Source organism: Haliotis rubra, unplaced genomic scaffold, assembly GCF_003918875.1.
Source record: "Haliotis rubra isolate DU_JTF1 unplaced genomic scaffold, ASM391887v1 Scf148, whole genome shotgun sequence".
NCBI lineage: Eukaryota > Metazoa > Mollusca > Gastropoda > Lepetellida > Haliotidae > Haliotis > Haliotis rubra.
In genome coordinates this window covers 1760896-1773859 of record NW_025765425.1, presented here as the reverse complement: position 1 = coordinate 1773859, position 12964 = coordinate 1760896, and the positions used below count along the sequence as shown (strand labels likewise).

The 12964-nt window shown below is 46.4% G+C and overlaps 1 protein-coding gene across 1 annotated transcript in view; it reads left to right on the top strand.

Moving 5' to 3' along the window:
- Positions 1-12875, top strand: part of LOC124269850 (pre-mRNA-splicing factor ATP-dependent RNA helicase DHX16-like) — a 43862-nt gene extending 30987 nt beyond the window's left edge. The window contains 6 exon segments of the mRNA XM_046704899.1: positions 6148-6288; positions 7929-8278; positions 9496-9820; positions 10520-10696; positions 11757-11851; positions 11853-12875. Of these exon segments, the coding sequence (XP_046560855.1) occupies positions 6148-6288; positions 7929-8278; positions 9496-9820; positions 10520-10696; positions 11757-11851; positions 11853-11892 (1128 nt within the window). The 3' untranslated portion in view covers positions 11893-12875.
- The last annotated feature ends 89 nt before the right edge of the window (positions 12876-12964 follow it).

The window sequence follows — 12964 nt, the reverse complement described above, 5'->3', positions numbered from 1 at the left end:
TTGTCTCCCTTTGTAGTATACACACTCATGATGCAGGCCAAGGTATTCGAACCCACACCACCAGGGGGCAGGAAGGTAGGGTGCAGTGCTTGCCAGAGTTGTCTCCCCTTTGTAGTATACACACTCATGATGCAGGCCAAGGTATTCAACCCACACCACCAGGGGGGCAGGAAGGTAGGTGCAGTGCTTGCCAGAGTTGTCTCCCTTTTGTAGTATACACACTCATGATGCAAGCCAAGGTATTGAACCCACACCACCAGGGGGCAGGAAGGTAGGTGCAGTGCTTGCCAGAGTTGTCTCCCTTTGTAGTATACACACTCATGATGCAAGCCAAGGTATTCGAACCCACACCACCAGGGGGCAGGAAGGTAGGTGCAGTGCTTGCCAGAGTTGTCTCCCTTTTGTAGTATACACACTCATGATGCAGGCCAAGGTATTCGAACCCACACCACCAGGGGGCAGGAAGGTAGGTGCAGTGCTTGCCAGAGTTGTCTCCCTTTTGTAGTATACACACTCATGATGCAGGCCAAGGTATTCGAACCCACACCACCAGGGGGCAGGAAGGTAGGTGCAGTGCTTGCCAGAGTTGTCTCCCTTTTGTAGTATACACACTCATGATGCAAGCCAAGGTATTCAACCCACACCACCAGGGGCAGGAAGGTAGGTGCAGTGCTTGCCAGAGTTGTCTCCCCTTTTGTAGTATACACACTCATGATGCAGGCCAAGGTATTCAACCCACACCACCAGGGGGCAGGAAGGTAGGTGCAGTGCTTGCCAGAGTTGTCTCCCTTTGTGTAGTATACACACTCATGATGCAGGCCAAGGTATTCGAACCCACACCACCAGGGGGGCAGGAAGGTAGGTGCAGTGCTTGCCAGAGTTGTCTCCCCTTTTGTAGTATACACACTCATGATGCAGGCCAAGGTATTCGAACCCACACCACCAGGGGCAGGAAGGTAGGTGCAGTGCTTGCCAGAGTTGTCTCCCTTTGTAGTATACACACTCATGATGCAAGCCAAGGTATTCGAACCCACACCACCAGGGGCAGGAAGGTAGGTGCAGTGCTTGCCAGAGTTGTCTCCCCTTTTGTAGTATACACACTCATGATGCAAGCCAAGGTATTCGAACCCACACCACCAGGGGGCAGGAAGGTAGGTGCAGTGCTTGCCAGAGTTGTCTCCCTTTTGTAGTATACACACTCATGATGCAGGCCAAGGTATTCGAACCCACACCACCAGGGGGCAGGAAGGTAGGTGCAGTGCTTGCCAGAGTTGTCTCCCTTTTGTAGTATACACACTCATGATGCAGGCCAAGGTATTCGAACCCACACCACCAGGGGGCAGGAAGGTAGGTGCAGTGCTTGCCAGAGTTGTCTCCCTTTTGTAGTATACACACTCATGATGCAAGCCAAGGTATTCGAACCCACACCACCAGGGGCAGGAAGGTAGGTGCAGTGCTTGCCAGAGTTGTCTCCCTTTGTAGTATACACACTCATGATGCAGGCCAAGGTATTCGAACCCACACCACCAGGGGCAGGAAGGTAGGTGCAGTGCTTGCCAGAGTTGTCTCCCTTTTGTAGTATACACACTCATGATGCAGGCCAAGGTATTCAACCCACACCACCAGGGGCAGGAAGGTAGGTGCAGTGCTTGCCAGAGTTGTCTCCCTTTTGTAGTATACACACTCATGATGCAAGCCAAGGTATTCGAACCCACACCACCAGGGGGCAGGAAGGTAGGTGCAGTGCTTGCCAGAGTTGTCTCCCTTTGTAGTATACACACTCATGATGCAAGCCAAGGTATTCGAACCCACACCACCAGGGGCAGGAAGGTAGGTGCAGTGCTTGCCAGAGTTGTCTCCCTTTGTAGTATACACACTCATGATGCAAGCCAAGGTATTCGAACCCACACCACCAGGGGGCAGGAAGGTAGGTGCAGTGCTTGCCAGAGTTGTCTCCCTTTTGTAGTATACACACTCATGATGCAGGCCAAGGTATTCGAACCCACACCACCAGGGGGCAGGAAGGTAGGTGCAGTGCTTGCCAGAGTTGTCTCCCTTTTGTAGTAGTATACACACTCATGATGCAGGCCAAGATATTCTCCCCTTTGTGGTACCCACACCACCAGGGGGCAGGAAGGTAGGTGCAGTGCTTGCCAGAGTTGTCTCCCTTTTGTAGTATACACACTCATGATGCAAGCCAAGGTATTCGAACCCACACCACCAGGGGGCAGGAAGGTAGGTGCAGTGCTTGCCAGAGTTGTCTCCCCCTTTGTAGTATACACACTCATGATGCAAGCCAAGGTATTCTTGAACCCACACCACCAGGGGCAGGAAGGTAGGTGCAGTGCTTGCCAGAGTTGTCTCCCTTTTGTAGTATACACACTCATGATGCAGGCCAAGGTATTCGAACCCACACCACCAGGGGCAGGAAGGTAGGTGCAGTGCTTGCCAGAGTTGTCTCCCTTTGTAGTATACACACTCATGATGCAGGCCAAGGTATTCAACCCCCCACCACCAGGGGGCAGGAAGGTAGGTGCAGTGCTTGCCAGAGTTGTCTCCCTTTTGTAGTATACACACTCATGATGCAGGCCAAGGTATTCAACCCACACCACCAGGGGGCAGGAAGGTAGGTGCAGTGCTTGCCAGAGTTGTCTCCCTTTGTAGTATACACACTCATGATGCAGGCCAAGGTATTGAACCCACACCACCAGGGGCAGGAAGGTAGGTGCAGTGCTTGCCAGAGTTGTCTCCCTTTGTAGTATACACACTCATGATGCAGGCCAAGGTATTCGAACCCACACCACCAGGGGGCAGGAAGGTAGGTGCAGTGCTTGCCAGAGTTGTCTCCCTTTTGTAGTATACACACTCATGATGCAGGCCAAGGTATTCAACCCACACCACCAGGGGGCAGGAAGGTAGGTGCAGTGCTTGCCAGAGTTGTCTCCCTTTGTAGTATACACACTCATGATGCAAGCCAAGGTATTCGAACCCACACCACCAGGGGCAGGAAGGTAGGTGCAGTGCTTGCCAGAGTTGTCTCCCTTTGTAGTATACACACTCATGATGCAGGCCAAGGTATTCAACCCACACCACCAGGGGGCAGGAAGGTAGGTGCAGTGCTTGCCAGAGTTGTCTCCCTTTGTAGTATACACACTCATGATGCAGGCCAAGGTATTCGAACCCACACCACCAGGGGGCAGGAAGGTAGGTGCAGTGCTTGCCAGAGTTGTCTCCCTTTGTGTATTACACACACTCATGATGCAAGCCATACACACACTCATGATGCAGGCCAAGGTATTCGAACCCACACCACCAGGGGGCAGGAAGGTAGGTGCAGTGCTTGCCAGAGTTGTCTCCCTTTGTAGTATACACACTCATGATGCAAGCCAAGGTATTCGAACCCACACCACCAGGGGGCAGGAAGGTAGGTGCAGTGCTTGCCAGAGTTGTCTCCCCTTTGTAGTATACACACTCATGATGCAGGCCAAGGTATTCAACCCACACCACCAGGGGCAGGAAGGTAGGTGCAGTGCTTGCCAGAGTTGTCTCCCTTTGTAGTATACACACTCATGATGCAGGCCAAGGTATTCAACCCACACCACCAGGGGCAGGAAGGTAGGTGCAGTGCTTGCCAGAGTTGTCTCCCCTTTGTAGTATACACACTCATGATGCAGGCCAAGGTATTCGAACCCACACCACCAGGGGGCAGGAAGGTAGGTGCAGTGCTTGCCAGAGTTGTCTCCCTTTGTAGTATACACACTCATGATGCAAGCCAAGGTATTCGAACCCACACCACCAGGGGGCAGGAAGGTAGGTGCAGTGCTTGCCAGAGTTGTCTCCCTTTGTAGTATACACACTCATGATGCAGGCCAAGGTATTCGAACCCACACCACCAGGGGGCAGGAAGGTAGGTGCAGTGCTTGCCAGAGTTGTCTCCCTTTTGTAGTATACACACTCATGATGCAGGCCAAGGTATTCGAACCCACACCACCAGGGGGCAGGAAGGTAGGTGCAGTGCTTGCCAGAGTTGTCTCCCTTTTGTAGTATACACACTCATGATGCAGGCCAAGGTATTCGAACCCACACCACCAGGGGGCAGGAAGGTAGGTGCAGTGCTTGCCAGAGTTGTCTCCCTTTGTAGTATACACACTCATGATGCAAGCCAAGGTATTCAACCCACACCACCAGGGGCAGGAAGGTAGGTGCAGTGCTTGCCAGAGTTGTCTCCCTTTTGTAGTATACACACTCATGATGCAAGCCAAGGTATTCGAACCCACACCACCAGGGGGCAGGAAGGTAGGTGCAGTGCTTGCCAGAGTTGTCTCCCTTTTGTAGTATACACACTCATGATGCAGGCCAAGGTATTCGAACCCACACCACCAGGGGGGCAGGAAGGTAGGTGCAGTGCTTGCCAGAGTTGTCTCCCTTTGTAGTATACACACTCATGATGCAGGCCAAGGTATTCGAACCCACACCACCAGGGGGCAGGAAGGTAGGTGCAGTGCTTGCCAGAGTTGTCTCCCTTTGTAGTATACACACTCATGATGCAGGCCAAGGTATTCGAACCACACACCACCAGGGGCAGGAAGGTAGGTGCAGTGCTTGCCAGAGTTGTCTCCCTTTTGTAGTATACACACTCATGATGCAAGCCAAGGTATTCGAACCCACACCACCAGGGGCAGGAAGGTAGGTGCAGTGCTTGCCAGAGTTGTCTCCCTTTTGTAGTATACACACTCATGATGCAGGCCAAGGTATTCGAACCCACACCACCAGGGGCAGGAAGGTAGGTGCAGTGCTTGCCAGAGTTGTCTCCCTTTTGTAGTATACACACTCATGATGCAGGCCAAGGTATTCGAACCCACACCACCAGGGGCAGGAAGGTAGGTGCAGTGCTTGCCAGAGTTGTCTCCCTTTGTAGTATACACACTCATGATGCAGGCCAAGGTATTCGAACCCACACCACCAGGGGCAGGAAGGTAGGTGCAGTGCTTGCCAGAGTTGTCTCCCTTTTGTAGTATACACACTCATGATGCAGGCCAAGGTATTCAACCCACACCACCAGGGGCAGGAAGGTAGGTGCAGTGCTTGCCAGAGTTGTCTCCCTTTGTAGTATACACACTCATGATGCAGGCCAAGATATTCAACCCACACCACCAGGGGCAAGAAGGTAGGTGCAGTGCTTGCCAGAGTTGTCTCCCTTTTGTAGTATACACACTCATGATGCAAGCCAAGGTATTCGAACCCACACCACCAGGGGGCAGGAAGGTAGGTGCAGTGCTTGCCAGAGTTGTCTCCCTTTTGTAGTATACACACTCATGATGCAGGCCAAGGTATTCGAACCCACACCACCAGGGGGCAGGAAGGTAGGTGCAGTGCTTGCCAGAGTTGTCACCCTTTGTAGTATACACACTCATGATGCAGGCCAAGGTATTCGAACCCACACCACCAGGGGCAGGAAGGTAGGTGCAGTGCTTGCCAGAGTTGTCACCCTTTGTAGTATACACACTCATGATGCAGGCCAAGGTATTCGAACCCACACCACCAGGGGGCAGGAAGGTAGGTGCAGTGCTTGCCAGAGTTGTCTCCCTTTGTAGTATACACACTCATGATGCAAGCCAAGGTATTCGAACCCACACCACCAGGGGGCAGGAAGGAAGGTGCAGTGCTTGCCAGAGTTGTCTCCCTTTTGTAGTATACACACTCATGATGCAGGCCAAGGTATTCGAACCCACACCACCAGGGGGCAGGAAGGTAGGTGCAGTGCTTGCCAGAGTTGTCATCCTTTGTAGTATACACACTCATGATGCAGGCCAAGGTATTCGAACCCACACCACCAGGGGGCAGGAAGGTAGGTGCAGTGCTTGCCAGAGTTGTCTCCCTTTGTAGTATACACACTCATGATGCAGGCCAAGGTATTCGAACCCACACCACCAGGGGGCAGGAAGGTAGGTGCAGTGCTTGCCAGAGTTGTCTGTCTCCCCATGATGCAGACAAACACATCTCAACCCACGCCAGATAATTTACTGCTCAAGATAAACAAATTTTATGGTATGTCTGTAAATGTCAGATGACTGTTTCGATAGGTAAATCATCTTTAAATATTACTTCATAATTTTCCTTACATGATGTTTTTCTGATGTTTTCTAGGTTGTTCTGGCAACAAATATCGCAGAGACATCCCTGACAATAGACGGCATCATCTATGTGATAGATCCTGGTTTCTGTAAAATGAAGAGTTACAACGCTCGCACAGGCATGGAGTCACTAGTTGTCAGTCCTATATCCAGGGTATGTTCAGCTGATAACAGGAATATAATCCATATACTGCACCAGTTGATTGCAATACAATTGTTTAATATGATTTGTTTTGCTGTTTTACCATCTAGAGGATAGCCTTGAGAGTTAGGGCTGTGCAATATTACCGGTATATACCAGTACAATATCTCGCGATACGATTATCGCGATATGGTTCAGATTCTGCAATATATTGGTCATCCAGAGTTAGCTCCCTTTGCATTATCTGCGCTTGATTTCCAAGCATAAAAATGTGATCTAAAAGTGCCAAATATACTTTTATTTCTGTTGGTTTTATGTAACATTTTACAAGTGGGAGTATCTTTGTAAGTGGCTCCAAAAGTGCCAACTATTCTACCAATTGAATGGTCTCATATGTGACATTTTGGAGGAATTAAGGGACCACTCATAATTTATTACTTGGAGGGTGATGATGATTTTTATGGAGAAGCATGTACAATGTGAATGGAGCACATACACACACACACACCCCTAAAAATTATGTACAAAATGAGTGAACACCCCATCCCACCCCCCTTGCATGTCATGTACAAAATCAATTACCCCCTCCTTCCCATAATTTCTTAGCATAATTTTAAACATAGTGTTATGTACAAACTTGCTGACACCATCCCCACCCCCACCCCCACCCCCCTCCCTAAAACGTGTGTACATAAACTGCTAAACCACCACCCACCCCAAGCTCCCCAGAACAAAATGGGTGTACCCCTTAAAATCACTGACTATGAAACGTATGTTATACTATTACTATTACTTTATCATTATGTTCTCAAACCTTTGTTGCAATATCTCAATTAAACATTCCACATTAAGGTTCTATATCATTTTATTTATCTGTAAACCATTGGCATACAGCCATGCACAATGAGGACTGGGAGCCTGAAAGTATGGTGTAACAGCAACTAAGAAGATAATGTCACACACACACAGAGCTATTATGAATTTATGATGTATGCACTTGGGCAGAAACCCTCCATTTAATATATCGCAATATATATTGCAATATGTCTTAAATTATTGCAATATATCGCAATATGAGAATCAGGGCAATATCCAGCCCTATTGAGAGTGGAAGGTTGGTACAAGATGATGCTTCAAAATTAAGGGCATAAAACTGGTCTGTTCGTAGTCATCATGCTGTGTCTGATTGGTACTGACACAATATCCATGTTTCACCGGACGTGATATCTTTTTGGCTTACTCTTTGAAACAGCCATTAGTCCACCCTGGTCAATACAGATACACATGCAGACACAGACTTTGTCAAGTCTTCAATGTGTAGTTTCAGATGTTGCATTACACTTTAGGATCTTTCTTATGCATGAATCAGTCAGTAACTTTGGCCTTAATACCTTCTATCCTGGTGATTGAGGTGTTCACTTGTTTGACTAAAGTTTAGGTTCAATTCCCCACATGCATAAAATGTTTGGAACCCATTTCTAGAATTCCATGAGTGAAGGAATATTGCTTAGATGTGGCATAAAACCATCTTGATGCATTCCCTCACTCTGAAAAGAAACTTTGAGCGTTCATAGTTGATATTGATTACTGACATCTGTCAGGACAGAAGAATGAAAACAGATGTTTATGACTTTGTTTCTCGCCTCTTCCAGGCATCAGCCAATCAGAGGGCTGGTCGGGCAGGGCGTGTTGCTGCAGGAAAGTGTTTCCGGTTGTACACGGCATGGGCGTACAAGAACGAACTGGAGGACAACACCATCCCTGAGATCCAGCGCACCAACCTCGGCAACGTGGTGCTGTTGTTGAAGAGTCTGGGGATTAACGATCTCATCAACTTTGACTTCATGGACCCGCCACCCCACGAGACTCTGGTGCTCGCTTTAGAGCAGCTGTATGCTCTCGGGGCACTCAACCACATGGGGGAGCTCACAAAGCTCGGGAGACGCATGGCCGAGTTTCCTGTTGATCCCATGATGTCCAAGATGATCCTTGCTTCCGAAAAGTAAGATAGATTCATTGTCTGTATTATTATACGCTTTGTGACCTGTGAGGATTTCAGGAAGAATAGGGGCGGTGGGGTAGTCTAGTGGTTAAAGCGTTGGCTTGTCACGTCGAAGACCCGGGTTCGAATCCCAACATGGGTACAATGAGTGAAGCCCATTTCTGGTGTCCCCACCGTGATATTGCTGGAATATTGCTAAAAGCGGCGTAAAACCAAACTCAGTCAGTCAGTCAGAAGAATATGTCCCAGCCAACAGTGTTTGTTATAACAGGCGACTAAGTGGATCAGGTTGTCAAATTTTGTAGTTGGTTGAACCAGTTACAGAGATCCATTTTTAGTATTGTAAATTACTGGATTGTCTCATCCTAATATAAATATTTACTGACAGCTGTCATATACAGGGAGCTGGAATATTGCTGACTGCTGTATTAAACGACAAACTTTCAGTGTTCATTATCGGATGAATGATTGTAATATTTCTCTTTCACTTTATTTAATTCAAACAAAATTTCTAGTCCTGTTGCTTTGGATACCAAAAAGGATAACAATGATTGAGTCCCTATTAAATATCCTAGAACATTCTGGTTCTCAGAAATTGTAATGTGGAAGACCCCACAATGATACAATAATACATTTAAATATGTATAATTTTCATTATGTCAGGGACACAGGGGGCAAGGTCTTCTAAGGCCCTGCATCAATGAAGACCCGGGTTAGAATTGGTCTTCAGTAACCCATGCTTGTCATAAAAGGCGACTGATGGAATCGGTTAGTGAGGCTCGCTGACTTGGTTGACACATGCCAGCGTGTCCGAGTTGCATAGATCAATGTTCCTGATCACTGGATTGTCTGGTCCAGACTCAACTATTTACAGGCCACCACCATATAGCTTGAATGTTGCTGGAGTGCTGCATTAAACAAACAAAATCTATGGCCCTGCAGTTCACTGTATCTGGGTATGCCAGAAACCTGTGATCATGGGTTTGAATCCCACAGTTATGATTTGTAGGTTTGTCAGCACCATACCCGTGATTATAGGTTTTACCAAAGTGATTTAGAATTTAGAATAACACCTTTTCCGGCTTTCCTCCCACTGAAATCTGAAATGCCATGGAGTAGAACTCTTCAAAGCAACATTTAACCCACCTGAGCTCCTCTTATTTTGTCTTTGCCTTAAAAACAAATCATTGAATCAAATTATCATGATGTTGTTTCAGATACAAGTGTTCCAAGGAAGTGATCACAATAGCTGCCATGTTGTCTGTGAACAATGCAATATTCTACCGTCCCAAAGACAAAATAGTCCATGCAGATACAGCTCGTGTTAATTTCTTCGTCCCTGGAGGAGACCATCTGACCTTGTTGAATGTGTACACCCAATGGGAGGACACAGACTACTCCACACAGTGGTGTTATGAGAACTTCATACAGCACCGGTCCATGAAGCGAGCCCGTGACGTCCGTGAACAGCTTGAGGGGCTCCTGGACAGAGTGGAAATAGAGATTGTGTCCAACCCTGGAGAGACTGTCAATATTCGAAAGGTAAGTATCCATGGCATACTGTCTATCAAATAGGAAAGTCTTCAACTAGCTGGTAACAATGTTTCACAGTCCTACCAGGAATTCATATATTTAAGCCTCAGGTTTAATAATGAAAAATGGCCCTTTTTGTAATCAGATTGATGAAACTGTAATTAAGCCCAGGGATTAAATTCGGGAATTGCACATATTGAATGAATTTGCTACGATACGCTCGACATTTTCCAACATTGATCAAATCATAGATGCCTGCCTAGCACTTAGCTTTAAGGAATAAACAAGGACTGGCCGGCTTGGGGGGTCAGTATGTTAGGACTCAGTGTGTTGCCTGCTGTCTTAGTGGATTTGGGCACTATAAAACAGGCATTAGTCACAGTGCCCATGTAGTACAAGCTGCGTGCAGCCAACGCTTTAACCACTAGGCTACCCAATATCCGAGTACAAGCAGCTGCATGCAGCACACACACACAAAATGTGCAATAATCTTTAAGATGACATTATACTACATACCTCACTCTGAAGTTAGTGTGCTGTCATCTTGACACAGGCTGTTACAGCAGGTTGGCTTGGTATACTATGACAGTGTGGTATTCAAGTTAAATAGAAGCATGGTATCTGAGCCCACTCACTCACTCACAATGCTCTTTAAGATGACATTAACCACATTTCACCTCACTCTTAAGTGTTATTTTGTCCCTACAGGCCGTTACAGCAGGCTACTTCTACCACACATCCAGGATGGACAAGGGCGGACAGTACAAGACAGTCAAACACCATCAGACGGTCATGATCCATCCAAACAGCTCATTGTTTGAAGAGCTGCCACGATGGCTTATCTACCACGAACTGGTGTTCACCTCGAAAGAGTTCATGAGACAGGTGAGTGGGAGCGTTATCTTGTGTTCATCTTGAAGTTGGTCATAAATGATAGTGGCACACAAAGAGACAGCCAAACTTTGACATTTACTGTTTATTCCTATACAGAAAATAGGTCAAGAAAAACTTAAGACAGTTTTATATTGTCCCAACTTATACAGATTCTTCCATGTTAGAATTGGTCTTCAGCAACCCATGCTTATCATTAGAGGCGTCGAACGGGATCAGATGGTCAGGCTGACCGACTTGGTTGACACGTCATCATATCCCAGTTGTGTAGACCGATGCTCATACTGTTGATCACTGGATTGTCTGGTCCAGACTTGATTATTTACAGACCTCCACCATACAATAATAATTGGCTTGTATAGCGCCTAGTTTCCATCATAGATGCTCAACGGCGCTGCATATATCGTTAAAAACACAATAAGTGTGAAAAGAGTTCTATTCAGAAGCCATCTTGAAGAAGTAGGTTTTGAGCAAGTTCTTGAAAAGTGACTGGGACTCAGTTCGTCTGAGGGTGACGGGAAGATTGTTCCATAGAGCTGGTGCTGCTACAGAAAAGGCTCTATCACCCATGGATGTTTTAGTGCTTGGCTGTGTTAGTCTTAACGTATCTATTGATCTAAGAGCTCTGGTGGGTACATGCAGATGTACAAGCTGGCGAAGGTAGTCACAGGACTGGTCATCGTAGAGGCAGTTATGAGTCAGTAGCAGAATCTTGAAGTAAATCCTGTACTTTACTGGAAGCCAGTGAAGGGTTTTCAGAACTGGCGATATATGGTCATGGCGATGGGTTCGAGAGACCACACGAGCTGCTGCGTTTTGAATTTTCTGCCGTGTTGAAGATGCCGTGTTGCAAAAGAATGAGTTGCAATAGTCCAGCTTTGAGATTACAAGTGTTTGCATTAGGAGCTTTGTTGTCTCAGTATCTAGGAAGTATATAGCTGGAATATTGCTGTGTGGGGCTTAAAACAACAAACAAACAAACTGTAGATTCCATTGTTATTTTTTAACAGGTTTGTTTAAATCTAAACAGTTACTATCCTAACTTGGTTTCCAGGTGATCGAGATAGAGAATGGCTGGCTTCTGGAAGTAACGCCACATTACTACCGGGCCAAGGACCTCGAGTCAGGCGCCAATAAGAAGATGCCAAAAAGCAGGAAAAGCCAGGGATGACTTGAACAGACTGTATTAAGAGACTAACAAGACACTGATTGAGTTTCACAGCTGTAATTCTAAGGACAAACTGAAACATCAGTTATATTGAATCACATGTGATGGATTCCTTGATGCTAGTTTCACATTGGACGTGTTGGAACCAAAATGCACCCATGAACTGAGCAAGCAGATGAAGACAGGTACTCCTCATTTGATTACAGGTGTTAGGCTCTATAAGGTACCACCGAGTTGAGCAAGCACTTGGGGACGTGATGAAGAGGCGACTTCTCAAAAAGTGGAGAAACACACAACCAAAATCACAGTGTGAATAAAAGATTGATTGACTTACAAGATTGACACAAAAGATTTGGGGCAGGTTTGGGGATATGTACACATTTACATTCCAACAGTATATTTTTGTTAAGCAGAACAGATATGTTCGAATATTTCTATTTCAGGACTAAATTAACTGCCTTGAAATAAAGTTGTTGTCACTGAAGCCAGGGAGGTGAAGAAACTACAGATCATGTGTAGCTCTAGACTGATAACGGCAGTTGAGTAGTCTAGTAGTAAAACATATGTTTATCTAGCCAAAGGCTCAGGTTTAGCTAAGTTCAATGTGTGAGCTCGGTTTCTGGTGTTCCACCATGATATTGCAGAAATGTTGCTGAAAGAGGGCCAAGCATGACTCATTTTAAAAAATCAGTCCACAGGACAGACCAGGTTCTTAATATAATTTTTAGTACATTTTAGTGTTATTACATGTATGATTATCTGAGCTTACCAGACTGGACAGAATTTTACTAGTGACTAGTCTCTGGCTTGTGTCAAGTGGCTAAAGCTGAAGACTCCATCACATCAAAACTATTGTAGAATCCTTGAATGTGAAGAGACACAAATAATTAGGTGTACAATGGGCAATGAAAAATCATCATGTATATACCATCCTTGTACATATCCCATGTTGCCTTGCTGTATATATGTACATGTGTGTGTAAATAAAACATTACTACCATCTTAGTCTGAATCATATATTCAAGGCAATTGGTCCTTGGGACTAGTCTTCACTGTTCTCCTCCTGGCTCCTCATAGCCTTGTGGTTAAAGCAT